Genomic DNA, 13,948 nt, shown 5'->3' with positions numbered 1-13,948 from the left:
TAAGTTCAGTTCTCATCTCCTTACATTAAAAGAAGATGAGGTAGAGAGAAACTTCCATATGGGTGAAAATCAAAAGCACGAGCCTGCATAGTTTAGAGGGGAGATGCTATAGAAATGTGCAGGAGAAGAGGTAGACAGGGCAAACTTCTACAGGATACAGCAGGTGGACCTGTGTCTGCCTCAGGCTTCACATGATGAGGAGAACTGCTATGGTGTTGAAGTAGGGGGAATTTGCTATGATTGCATCTTAAAATCCATTACATTTTTCATTTGTGTTTTATTTGTCTGCCATGTAGCATGGCCTCTGTGTAACTGGCCATATTTGTTAGGTAGACTTGGAGAGCAGATTTAAGGCAGCTGATTATCTTGGCTTCTTCATTTATATTCAGCTTGGTTCCCCTCCCTAGTTTGTCTATCCTTTTTGGTTTCTTACAGCAGGGTCTTACTGCAAAGTCTTATCAAGGACTGCTGGTTAGTTCTGGCCCTCCAGACAATGGAAGTTCATTCGGTCTATGTTATGGCTTTTGCTACTGTGGCAAAATTAGCTGATACTGTGGAGAAAGTGGGTGCATCAGGGATGAATCTGGTTTCTAGTACCCTGATTAAACCATAAGCAAACCTGGCTTCTTAGCTCTGAGGTTGATTTGTATTAATAGAGGACTGAATATTCTGCTTTAGGATGTCTTTGATTTCTGGAGTTTTTGCCCAAAGGGTTGCATTCAGCCCAAATAGATTGACAAGAATGGGGATCAAGTTGTGGAAACCTTCATTTCAGAAGGCTTCCTACAGTGGATAGAGCTTTGAGAGGGAACCACAAGCTCTTTAGGTCAGCAGTTGGAGAGCAGCCGAATGTTTAAAGGTCCGGAGCAAGAGTGCTCAATGCCCAGTCTATAGGCCAGATCTGGCCCCCCAGTGCCAAGGCATCCAGCCCTCGCCCTGCTTCCTTTTCGCCAAATTTGCGGACCCATGGGGAACCCCGAAGGCTGGATAACTTGGCCCCATGCACTAGGTTAGGCCCTGTACTGCCCCATGCAACCAATCATGGCACTTGGGGCCCCAGGGATACATCCTGGTATGTAGGAACAGCCCCTGCCACTCATCTGGCCTGTAGGGCCAGAAGATCGAGCACCACTGATGTAAAGCAGTGCTTCTCAAACTTTTTAGACCCAGGACACCCATCAGAAAATGTCAACTCTTAGTTTTCACTCATTTTTTGACTACAGGAAAATAGAGCAATTTTCTTTGCAAAGAACTCAAAGATCAGAACAGGTCAGAACGTTTTGAACAATATGGACCCTGTCTGAAATCTCTGGGTTTATCTTGTGAATCATGTTTGAACACCTAACAGTGCTAACGTTAAAAGGATCTCAAGACACCTCAGGGTGGTGTGGCACCCTGGCTAAGTGTCACTGATTTGGAAAATATGATGCGAGAAAAGACTGCAAGAATCAGGACTATGTAGTCTAGAAAAAAGAAGATGGAACAGGATCTGATAAGTCTTCAAAGGCTGTTATAGAGAAGAGGGTGATCAGTTTTTCTCTGCCTGCTGGGGACAGGACAGTCCTTAATGACTTTAAATTACAACAAGAGAGATTTAAGTTAGATATTAGGAAGAACTTACTAAGTGGGAGTGGTTAGCACTGAAACATATTACTTAGAGAGGCTGCTGAATCTCCATCACTGGAAACTTTCAAGTGATGGTTAGACAAACATCTTTCTGGGATGGTTAAGAGATGGGTCTTCCTATCTTGACCCAAGACGTGAACTAGATGGTCCCTTCCACCATCTTTCTCTGTGATTCCATAGGACTACAGAGATAATACCATCTAACGTTACTTCTGTTCTATTAAATGTTTTGTTTATGGAAAATCTGAGGCAAGGTGCACGTAGTTAAAAAAATCTAGTTGCATTTGATTGTCTTTAGTTTTCTTTGGCAAATAGCATTTGCACTTAGGTGGCCTTTATGAAACAAATTTGTGAGAACCTGTTTCCATTTAGTTCCTAGTCCAGATCATGATAAAAGCTACTGCATTTAGTTTTGTTAACGTCTTGTAATATTCCTAGCTGAGAAGTCAATAGTTTAATCTTCTTGGAGCTACACTCTCCCACAGAAGCAATTCCTTTCCTCTTCTGTCAAGGTAGAGGTACACTCTGCAGGTTTTACCATACTATTCTGACAACTACTACTGTGCCTGCCTGCTAATAAGGAGAAAACTTTAGGTCATGGGCAATCAACCATATATTTTGCAAAGCCAATACGTTCCCATACATGGGTACTCAGTTTAAATCGGGACAGGCAATTATTTCAGGTGGAGGGCTGCTTATTCAGTTTTGGCAAGCCATCAAGGGCTGCACGGCAGGCAGCCAGGGGCAGATAAATATTACTTTTCTAATTTTTTAGGGACCCTGCGGGCTGGATAGAATGGCCTGGTGGGCTGCATTTGCCCCGTGGGCCGCATTTTGCCTGTCCCTGGTTTAAATGCTATGAGACTGTAAGTTAATTATTACAGTAAGGAGATTCATTGTTGGGTGGCAGAATTCACAGATTTTATTGCCCGTTTTTTCCCTTCAGTATGGGTTAACATTCAAACTGTGGCTACTGCCAAAATGTGTTCAAATTGTAAACCACATATGATTTTTGTTTGTTTGTTTGCTGTTCGTGACTTGGATATTTTGCAAGTAAAACCTTGTTTGTGAGACTGCAAGTACTTGCATTCTGTTTGGAGAACAAGGACATGCATTTGCTTTGGAAATGATCACTGGGCCATTTTGGCTAGCTTTAAGTTCAGGAGCAATCCAAACAGAGAACAGAACTAATGTGTTCTGTACAGGGTCCACCTGTAATGTGAAAATACAGTCAATGAACAGCAAATAATCCACTGGTTTAAGTGTTTGCAAAAACTAATAAATAATACAGTAGAAAGCAAAATGCTATCGATTGGATTGCTAATTCAAGAAATTGACCAAATTTTTTAAGTTCAACATGCCTTGGCATGGTATACTTCCTACCCCAAATTTGGGGAGCCTTCACAATAATTTTTTTGAACATTTCTCTCTTCTCTGTCGCTCTAGGAATCCACACCATGGAGAATTGAGCTGTATATTAAGTGGCATAGTACACAGACGAAACAAGTGGGGACAGATGGGAGAAGTACATACTTCTCTAATCTTTGTGACAGCTGTTTCAGGCGGTGTTTTATAGAAACAGAATAAGAAAATCTTCCAGACGGACACCAATATTTCTATTAAATAGCTGTGTAGCAGCAGCGCATTGTAGTGTGCAGCTGTCTTTGTAACAAAAGATTGAAAAATCTTTTTTTTTTTTTTTTTAACAATGTAAAGCTTACAGGGAAGGTGGGGGTGATGGTTATTAACTTGCAGTACAAAGTTTACAAAGGGAAAACTTTTACAGATATATTGCTGTGTGTCATGATTTTTTCCTCAGGGGGAGCTTCCTAATATAAAGAATTTTAAAATCCATCCTTTTTCTTCTCCCAACAGATTTTGAAGCGAGTTTTATACGGCTGATTGACAAAGTGACCAATGGCTCTAGAATTGAAATAAATCAAACAGGTGAGTGTCTCATCTTCTCTGTTCCTGTCTTCAGTGGTACAGACAGTCCTCAGACTTACAACACAATTAATTCCTGAAAACCACATCTTAAGTTGAAATGCTGTAACTCGGAACTGATTTTCCCATAGGAAACAATGTTATAAATGGGGGATTGGCTTCCAAACCAAGGCCCAATACCCTATTTTCACCAAGAATAACCCAGAATTTTGTACTCAGTCAATTATTGATGAGTAATATAGCTACATTAATGTATTTATATTGTAAATGGCAATCACATTGATTTGGAAGGACTTATTCGAGGTGATTTTGCTGGACTTTTTGAAGAGTTCTTGACTAGAGTCTTCTCAGGAGTCTTGGCTGCTTTCTTAAAGAAAGTGTCCAAGCAAGTTTGAACAGATGTTCAACAGGAAGATGTGCAACACAGTGAACTTGTTAACTGACCTGGCGTTGTGTCGGATCAAGTGTTGTAAAGTTGAAACAGGGTGCCAATGTATAAACCTTGTAAGTCGAGGACTGCTTGTATGTTACTTGCAATTGTCTAAACATGAACTGTTTGGGGGAGGCAGGCAGGAAGGCTAGCTCCGTTCTCAGAAGATTATAGGTCAGAAACAGGAAGTAGTTGTTCATATCCCAGGAAGTCAGTGTTCCACCAAAATGCAGTGTGCTAAGAAAAATATTTCTCAGAACTTGACATTTTCAGGAGGAAAGAGTAGGGTTGGTTTGTTTCAAAATTGTAATTGCTGTAGCCCTTCAGGGGTTTACCGGTATCAGCAACTTTACCCTTGTATATTTACATCAGTGTTGGGGTGTGTGTGTCTATATACATGTATGTGTGTATGAGTGTACATATATGTGTGTGTGTCTGTGTGTGTGTGTATATGTATATATGTAGCTTCTTCCACCTCCCTACCAACATAGGCAAAACTGGATTAAGTTGTTTCCAGTACAAATTCTGTTTAATACCAACAGTACACGTCCCATTTTCCTACACGAGTAGGAAAATGCTAATGTGCAGAAGCCCTGAGTCTGACCCTATTTGTAATATAGTTCATTGAAGACATGGTTGTCCTTTTTTTTTTCGCATCATATCTAAAACTCAGACCCAATTTATTTGTGCCATTAAGGAATCCACTCCATAGAAATTAGTATCGATATCCTTTAATCTGTATTTCAATTCTGTTAGCCCCCAACAACTATGAAACTTAAATAGTCACCTCTCTCTTCTTCCTCTGACCTGCAGCATGGTAGTGACCTTCCACTGCAAAGATGATTATGTTTTTTAATGGAGAGGTGGAACAGGCATACTTCTTTTCCTCCCCTTAATAGTCCTCTTCATCTGGATTAGTAAATATGCTAGAGTTTGAAGAGTAAAGTTCCTAGGATATGGCATTTGTGGTAGGGTCTCTTCCTTCTTTCCCTGTGTATTTGTCAGAAAAAGCCTTTTGGAAGGTTTCTAGAAGGGAGAACGAAGTCCTAATGTTTTAACTTCCATATCTGTCTTAATCCCTAGGCTAACTAAAGGAGCAAATATCTTGTCCCATTGCCCTGCTGCAGAAGGCCAAGTCTACTGTTTACTCTGATCAGTGTTGAGAAAGGACATAGATGTGGCCTGGATTCAGAAGTAATGTGCTTTGTTCAGGCTGCAGTGTTTGTCATGTGGAAGAGTCCGCATGAACTGGGGGGGAAAAAAGGATTTTTTAGGAGATGGGGGTTTTAAAATGTTTATGTAAGTCCAAAAGAGGGTTTGGTGTTAGACAGAAACCATTCCCCTATAAAAAATTATGCTCTCTCTGTCTTGTTATAGGGGTGACTTCCTAGACTCTGGCTCCCCTCAGCCCAGCCTTGCCAGTTTAACGTCAGTAGGAATTGTGCTTGTGTAAATATGGCACAGAATTAATGAAACAGGTGATCTCACAGCATACACTCCATCATGAATCTGCACTGCCACCTTTGGGACAGTAATAGCATGGCTATCTTGGAAGGTGAAGGTATTCACTGGTCTCTGTCATGGTGACTAAGAAATTCCTTGATTGATGGGTAAAGCAGGTGCATGGCGCAAAAAATCTGATACCCCACGCCCCAGCTCCTGAGTGCTTAGGACTGCTGATTGAGTCACTGAGCTAAATGGGGTTGGGAGGAATTTACTGGAATTGATGCCTTGGCTGCTGTGGTAAATTCCTCTCTGTTTAGGCATTGATGTGGTGAGGATACTGCTGCAGAGCTGAGAGTCTGTTACTCTTTTTGTCTGTAGTGTGGCATTGATGCTTTGTTTTCTTCTGCCCTCTGTAGGAACCACATTATATTATCAACCCGGCCTTCTATATGGGGGTTCCTTGGAACATGACTGCAGCCCCAACCGTAGCATTGGATATTATTTGGAAAGTCTGTTGTGCCTGGCACCTTTTGTGAAGCATCCATTAAGAATTATCCTCAGGGGAGTAACAAATGATCAAGTTGATCCTTCGGTAAGTAATGAAACTACATTGAGTTTCAAAACAATTCCTGCTTTCCTCCCTGTCCAAGTAACTCTTTAGACAATGTGTTTTTAAGTTGGATTGCCTGTGCTTCAAATGACATTATTGTATCTTGGGGAGGAGGGAAACCTTCCAGTTTATTAGTTTAAATTTCAGCCTCAAAGCCCTTTCTGGCTGTTTTATGCTTTCTTTAGAAATGCTGCCCCATCACCCTCCCTCTTCTTTAGGCAATATGGTGGGTTATGCAACAGGGAAGCCTTATCCTGTAACGGAAAAGCAGAATGGCTCCTTAAGGGATGGGTTTTTGTTAACTGGACAAAGGCAGCCAGGCAGGCTGGGGTTAATAAGCATTCTTGCCATCAGGTCAGCTGAAATGGCACATGACCAGAAGTGGGCAGGGCGCTGAGCCTATAAGCCCTGGCCAGAGCAGGAGCCAACAGTCTGTCTTTGGAAATGGAAGGGAAGAGATCCCTGCAGGGCTCGTGGTGTGGGAGGTGCTGCCGCTGAGGACAGATTGAGCATGGCGTGCCTGGAAACAGCACAGAAGCCTGAGCTCTAAAAAGAGGAGCTCCTGGCAGCAGAGGGTTAATGGCTCTGCAGATTAGGGAACAGGGGAAAGCTGCCCGGGACAGAGAGCTTGTTTGAGCAGGAAGGTGTTCCCCATTTAATGTTAAACCCAGAGAGCATTTGCGTGCCTGCCAGTGAGCATAGGTGTTTTGTTTTAAAACTACACCAGTGGTTTAGCCTAAGGCCTACTCAGAGAACTGATAGCCTAGGAGGAGCTAAAATCCAGGGGGACCACAGCTGGAGACTGCCAGAGTTGGGGACCTCGACTGGTCCAGGAACAGGGCCAGTGCCCAGGAGGGGCCAAAGTTCCAAGAGGGACCATTGCCAGAGACTGGTGGGCTCAGGGACCTGCAGTTAGGGAGGCAGGAGCCTAGAAGCCAGGTCTGATAGTACGGGCCTGGGCCGAAAGGCCCCACAAGATCAGCCTCCTCTCCTTATGCTAAGGCCAAGACCCCTTCAAGGCAAATGACTATAAAATAACATCTGCGAGGCTCGTGGCATGGTGAAGGGCAGTGGTCACGAACCTAGGGATCCTGATCTACAGGTGGATGCCGGAGCCTCTTTTGGTAGATTCTGAGCTAGGGGCACACCTGGGCATGTGTGCATGTGCACACCCGCTACCCCACAGCCCCAGCAGGTCAGTCTGTTGGGGTAGGGGGGTGCAGTAGATCCTTTAGTTCCAAAAAGTGATCTTCACCATAAAAAAATTGGAGACCATGGGTGTAGGGACGGAATAGAGCCACACAATTAGCCCTTGAAGCATTGACCATGAGCAACTGGTGGTCATTAGAGTAAGATTTAGATTGGGAAGCCCTGGGACATGGGTGACTGGTGCCTCCCAAGTCTGGGGGACAGGGAGGGGGGTCCCACAGCCGATCGCCAGGCCAGTGACGAAACCAGAAGTGCACTTCTGCCAGCACTTCCAGTTTCGCAGCTGGTGCTTCCAGGGGGTGCACGGCTGATCTTAGGGAGTTCACGTGCACCTGTGTGCACCCCCTATGTGTCACCAATGCCCTCAAGCAGCCTCCTTTATAAAAACAAAACATCAAGGCATGGCAGGAGAGAAAAGGAGTGACTGCTCAAGGAGAGCTGAGTGAGCAAAAACTCCAGATGCTTCATAGCCATCCCTGGAGGGCTCCTTGTTACATACCATTACATGATGCCTGGTTACTTGATCCAACCAGCAAGCATAAATTTCCCAGCTGGGACTTGATGACAAGTCAACATACTGCTCTTGACAAAATTGTAAGGCCAGATAGGGGTTAATGGTACTTGCACCCTCTAGATAGGTTTGAAAATCGTGCCAGGCAGCTACCTGTACCTTTAGTTATCTAAATATCCATAAGAATTTGCCCTATAATCCAGGTTTCTTGAGGGTCAGGGTACATTTTTGAGAGAGGGATCATGTAGGATGCCATGAGTAGTTGATAAACATTATTTTTTTACAGAAGTATATTCTGCATCCTTACTGTGTTATGCTTTCAGTAAACACAGAGCAGCAGCTGTGGAGGTTAGTGCAGTTGTTTCATTGTTTGACCCCTGCTGCTGACATGTCTCCAGTGGGCCTCTGTACCTGGGATTTTTGGCCTTTTCTTACCCTACCCCTGAATTTTTAGTGCTTTTGGGAGCCTTGTGGGCCAGATGACACAGCTCTGCAACCCACAGACTGTACATTTAACATCCCTCATGTAAACAGATTTGTAACACTGAAAATTGTCTTGTCATGTGAGATCGTCTCATGATGGTATTCCCCAATTTATTCTGCTAATAAACATGAAAGAATAAGCAGGATAAAGATGGAAAGAATTATGGGAGGCTGGGAGGGAAAGATGGCTGGAACAAAGGGAAGAAAGGCTGGACTTTAAAGGTGGTGGGGACGAATAAATCAAAAATAGAGAAAACATGAGGAAGGAAGGAGAAAGTGGAGTTGAAAAATTGGGTTTGGTTTCGTAAAGGAAATGCAGCAGAAAAAACATAGTCTTCAGGGGAAATTTGGAAAAAACAAAGAAACGGAGGCCAAGATAGAACAGAAATCAAAAAAGTGAAAGAAGAGAGAATAAAACAGAGGGAAACTAAATAGTATTTCCCACCCGCAACCCCCTTCGCAGTCCTTTCACCGAACGTCTAATAAGAGGGGTTTTATTCTGCTTTGACACGTATACCTATCCTCAGTTTATGGCTTCCTCCAAACCAGTATGTCCTTGCATCCTGCTCCAGACTCAAGTTTCTTCCAGGCCTGTGCTACAGCTTTCCTGAGCTGTCCTTCTAGGTTTCATGTTGGGCCCTGCCATTTGGCTCCAGCCAGCTTGCTTTCTTCATCCTGGAAGATCAGATGAGCTGATTCTCCAGAGCACTATAAATCCTGAATCTTTTTTTTTTTTTTTTTTGTGGTGGGGGTGAGGGAGGGAATGCATTTGAAACACAAATCTTTCTTACTGTTTGCATTAGGCAGAATTACACTGATGTTAAAATGAAGCCCACAAACCATTTGAAACAAAGGTCATGCAACAGTAACTCAATTATAGCAGCAGAAGTATTGTGCATAATTTACTTAACTGCCTTCCAGTTACAAATCGGTTCACAGAAAGGAAACAGTCTGATTCTTCAGGGGGAAAAAGCTGAAAGGAACAAAGGTTCAAATAACTGTATGAAATTAACCATCGTTGCCATGAACTGCATTCATAATGGTTCACAGTCCTCCTTTTTAATAGTCCCATTGCAGAAATGGGCTAAGGAAATCATATGGGTAAAATGCTGAGGTAATGTCCTTTTAAAAACTCTTAACTCTTGGGGAAGAACACTGGTATCTTCCTTTCAAATTTTGTTTGGAGGCTGCCTTCTTTGACTTCTCTGTCAACTGGAAATCTAGTTAGTTTAAAATAAAAAAGCTATTAATATATTTTCAGATGTTAGACCCCCTGCTGGCACTTACGGCTTTACAGCTTCATTTTCCTGTCATTTTAAAATGTGTTCTTTCCTCTATTCCTTTGTAAAGCACCCACACAAAACTGCTTATACACAAAGTACTGTCAAAACCAACAGAGTAAAATTGAAAAAAGGCATTTCTCTAATCTTTCAGATGCTGTAATTTTAGGTATTAATTGAAACAAGTTAATACCTATATAACAGACTTCTTCAGTTGGCTATGTCCCGTTAGCTGTAATGGATAGGATTTTCCCTGTAGAATTCAATAGGTGAGAGCACTCCAACTTCATTGCTGTTTTCAAATAAGTTTAACACACATCTAAACATTTAGGCTTGATTCTGCAAAATGTTTCTGGGCATGTCTACATGATAGATGCTTAATGTCCATTGGATTAATTCTGCTGTGCATTATTTTTGTGGCTGGCAAAAACCATGCTAATGCACAGTAGATTAATCCAGTGGGCATTAAGCAGCATGTAAAAAGTATTCATCTGCACTAATGCGCAGTAGCACCTGTTATTACAGGTACTAAACTTAATGCACTGTAATTATGGTATATTCATGAACGTGTTGATGTGCCCTCTATTCAGGCCTCCCTGTGGCCTCCCTTGTTTGCATTCAAATGCTGCACCTGCTCAGCTATGCTTGGTTCAAAATCAAAGTCTCTCAGTAAAATGCAAGCTCTGCCCAGATGTGCTAATCTTGGTTTAACTTGCATCTTGTAAGTTTAACTCACTCGGTAAATATATCCATACAAGGCAGAGAGAAACTTATTTTATGTGTGCGCGCAAACGATTTTGCACTTGCCTAACTAAAATGATTTTAAATTATGCCTCTACTCAAACTAGTGCAACTTTGTACAGACTGAGCCTTAAATACCCTAAAATATTGTCCTGCATGGCACTGTCTGCAAATAAAGGTAATTTTAGTTTAAATGGACCTGATTTTGATCTCTTTGTAGGCAGATAGTGTTTGAATTAACTGACACAATTCCTACACCAGTGATTTTCAACCAGGGTGCTGCAAGATCCCTTTTAAGTGTGTTATGGTGCCTGGCCCCTGTGTGAGGAAGTTGATGCTCTCCTCCTCCAGTCCAGCATCTGTGCCAGCTACCCCAGCCTGTGGCTGCTCCTCTGAGGACTGACACCGTGGCTGCCCTCCCCTAGCACTTCTGGTGGGTGGCCACCCCCACATTCCCAGAAAAATGCTCTGTTGCAGACAGGTAGACAGGAGGGCCAGTGCGAGGCTGAAGCTGTGCTTTCAGCCTAGTTCATCCCCTCCACTCCTCCCACAAGCCTGGGGCCAGTGGGAGGGACAGGGGAGGGCAGATGGCTCCAGCTGCCAGTGTGTGAGACCCTGGAGGAATAGCTTTGTCAGCAGATAGTGCTATGGTGAAGGGTATAGACTGGGTGCAGGGAAGGGGCAGACAAGACCAGGGGACTCCAGTGTGAGGTCTTGCCCCTGCCACTCTTACCTGACTCCAGCTAGATCAGTGGTGCTCAACCTTGTTAGCCTCAAGGCCTCCCCTCCATATCTTTTTTGAATATAACAATCCTCAGCTGCGGCGCTGCATAATTCACGGTAGCTCTGGAGCAATGTCTTGAGCCGGGGCAGGCAATTATTTTGGGCGGAGAGGCACTTACTGAGTTTTGGCAAACCATTGAGGGCCACATGGCAGGCAGCCAGGGACAGATAAATATTTATTTTCTAAATTTTTTAGGGGCCCTGCGAGTCGAATAGAATGGCCTGGCGGGCTGCATTCGGCCCCTGAGCCACATTTTGCCCATTCCTGGTCTTGATCCTTAAAAGGTTGGGAACCCCTATCCTAGACATTCCCTCCTAATTTGGGAGGGTGTGGGGAGGGAAGGAAAGGCCAATTAATGTAAACACATTAAGCATATTTTTTAAAATTTGCTGTAAAGGCAAGTGCTTTTCCCCACTGTAATTAGCATGAGAAGAGAGTCTCTCTATAAGTTACCTGGAGAACCCCATGCAGCCTTCAGTTACATAGTTCCCCAAGGAAGTAGAGCTGTGTGAAACAGCTACATTTCTTTTTGGTTTTGGATTCAACCATTTCAGAGGACTGTGATTGGTTTCAGTGTTTTGGATCCCTGTTCTGTTTCAATTCAGCCGAATCTGTTTTGGAGTTTCTGCGCTGATTCAGATCAGCTGGGGAGAGGCAGGCACAGCCGAGCGGCTGCGGCTTCTCCAGCTGTGCCTGCCCCTGCCCCAGTACAGAGAGCTGCGGAAGAAGCCTCCATGTCTGCCCTGCTTAGCCCCATCCCCCTCCTGGCACTTTAAAAGGAGGACTGCAGGGCTGTGCCAGACTATTCCCGGGGGGTGCCTCTGAAACATTTCCGAAACGTTTCAGAGAAGTTTCAGAGCCTTCTGTTTTGTTTCGGATTCGGTGTTTCAGGCGCCAAAATGAGCCAAAACACCTCTGAAACAAAACAACTACTGAAATTTCACACAGCCCTCCAAGGAAAGTGGAAATCTTTGTGCATCAACAAGGCTTTTACACTGTTGATAAATAAGATAAAGAACGTGTCTTTACTTTGGGGGTAGCTCAGCTGACTGGAAGCTTCCTCATACAAGTATGTCCACTGTTGTCTTCCTATACAGAACCTAGGCATTCTTGTTAAAGCTTCCAGATCTTATACTTGTGGAAAAAAACCTTTTAAGAAAAAAATGTTTGCGTCCACTCTGGACAGAGGAATTTCTGCTGTCATGCTGCCAGACTTGTAGGCTGAGCTGCATTCATTCCACCTTGGGTCAACTCCTGAGCATGTTGAGGAAGTATAACTGTCCCCACCAGTTCCTTCAGCTCTACTCCCTTGAGCCAGTAATTCAGGGGAGGGAGGATAAATTTCTCTGTTTGTTCCCCAACCCCTGCCTGCTGTCCTCCTTGGCTGGCTGAGGTCAAGCCCAGCACCCTCTTGTGCTGACTCTCATGTTTTCTTCTTATGCTATGGCTGGCCTTTGTTGTAGTCACGTGCTCAGCACCAGCAGTCTTCTCTGGCCTGGGAAGGCAAGCAGGAGACACTTGGCTTCTTATCCCATTGAAAGGCAGACTGGAAGGTCCCAGTGAGGGGATACCATGGTCCTCCTCCCCTCCTATCATGGAGACAGAGGAAGTACAGCTGCCATTGGAGTAGCCAGGACAAATGGGAAAGTGTTTTCTTTTAAAGGGAGGACTTGCAGAAAGACTGACCTGCAGCCCTCTGAAATCAAGAGTGCCTTAAATACAAACAGACAGTGTCTACGAGTTCATACCCACCATCTGCCTTAAGGGTGCAACAAACATCTGTTTGACAGCAGGCTGCAGTGCTGCTTGACTGCTCAGAGCTAGAAGTGGAGAGCAGCAAAGCCAATTGAATTGCAGGGAAAATTCAAGATAACCTTCTAGTGGGACATGCATGCAGAACACAGGTGTTCAGACCTTTGCTGTTGTAAGCAATGCGACTGTGGGAGCTATGAAGGTTGGTGCTTTGGTTTTACTTTGGGGGTGGGCAAAATATGGCCCGTGGGCCGAGTCCAGCCTGCCAGGCCATTCTATCCGGCCTGCAGGACCCCTTTAAAATTTAGAAAATTATTCCCGGCTGGTGGCTGCCTCTCAAAATTGCAGGAGGAGCTGGCAGCAGGACCCAGTGGTGGCAGCAGCAAGGCACCCTGGCCTGTCTCCAATCCCCCAACTGGAAGCTTCTGCCTAGCAGAGGCTTCTGGCCTGGTGACCATGGGGTTGTTCCCTCTCCTCCCTCAGATAAGAACGGGTGGAGGGAATGGCAGGGGGAGGCTCACTGGCAGTCACCCCACTCTGCAGGGGCTAGGCTGAGCCAAGCTGGCTCCATGCTGTACCATGCAGCTGGGAACCATGTTGTGCTAGAGCCAGCCCACGCTGGCCAACACCATGAGGTTCCCAGCTGCATGGCCAGGACCACACGGTGCAGCATGGAGTGAGCCCAGCCTGGCCAGGGAAGGAGGGGAGGGGCAGGAAGCAGCAGCAGGCCATGGCAGTGGTGGTGGAGTGGCAACAGCAGTGGCAAGTGGGCATGTGGGAGGGAAAGTAGGGAAGCGGCAGGGGAAGGGTAGCAGTGGCAGAGGGAGAAGTGGTGGGAGCATGGGACCCATGCTGGTACCCTGGGGCCTGTGGAGACCCAGGGTGGTGCAGCAGGAGCTCAGGGCCTGGGTGCAGGGTCCGCCTGGCTGCATCATGTGTGGCTCCCATGCAGTCTGCCTGAGCAGTGTGCCTCTGGGAAGAGTCATGTGTGATGGAGGCAGCAACCTGGCCATGCTCACTACTTCACGCAGGTCCGGCTCCACCCCTCTCTCTGCCACCCTGGCTAAGCCCCATGACCTGCACCACCAGCTTTATTGCACAGGGCTTGGTGGGGCTGCCACCTGCAACCAGG

General features: G+C 45.1%; 1 protein-coding gene across 1 annotated transcript in view; it reads left to right on the top strand.

Annotated features, from left to right (window-relative positions):
• RCL1 (RNA terminal phosphate cyclase like 1) overlaps positions 1-13,948 on the top strand; it is a 55,459-nt gene that overhangs the window by 1,911 nt on the left and 39,600 nt on the right. Inside the window, exons 2-3 of the mRNA XM_019555192.1 lie at positions 3,502-3,573; positions 5,863-6,038. Of these exons, the coding sequence (XP_019410737.1) occupies positions 3,502-3,573; positions 5,863-6,038 (248 nt within the window). The remainder of the gene's footprint in view (positions 1-3,501; positions 3,574-5,862; positions 6,039-13,948) is intronic.

This window comes from Crocodylus porosus, unplaced genomic scaffold (assembly GCF_001723895.1).
Source record: "Crocodylus porosus isolate Cpor-Errol unplaced genomic scaffold, CroPor_comp1, whole genome shotgun sequence".
NCBI lineage: Eukaryota > Metazoa > Chordata > Crocodylia > Crocodylidae > Crocodylus > Crocodylus porosus.
The sequence above is the reverse complement of the archived record's forward strand: the minus strand, read 5'-3'. Positions and strand labels throughout refer to the sequence as shown.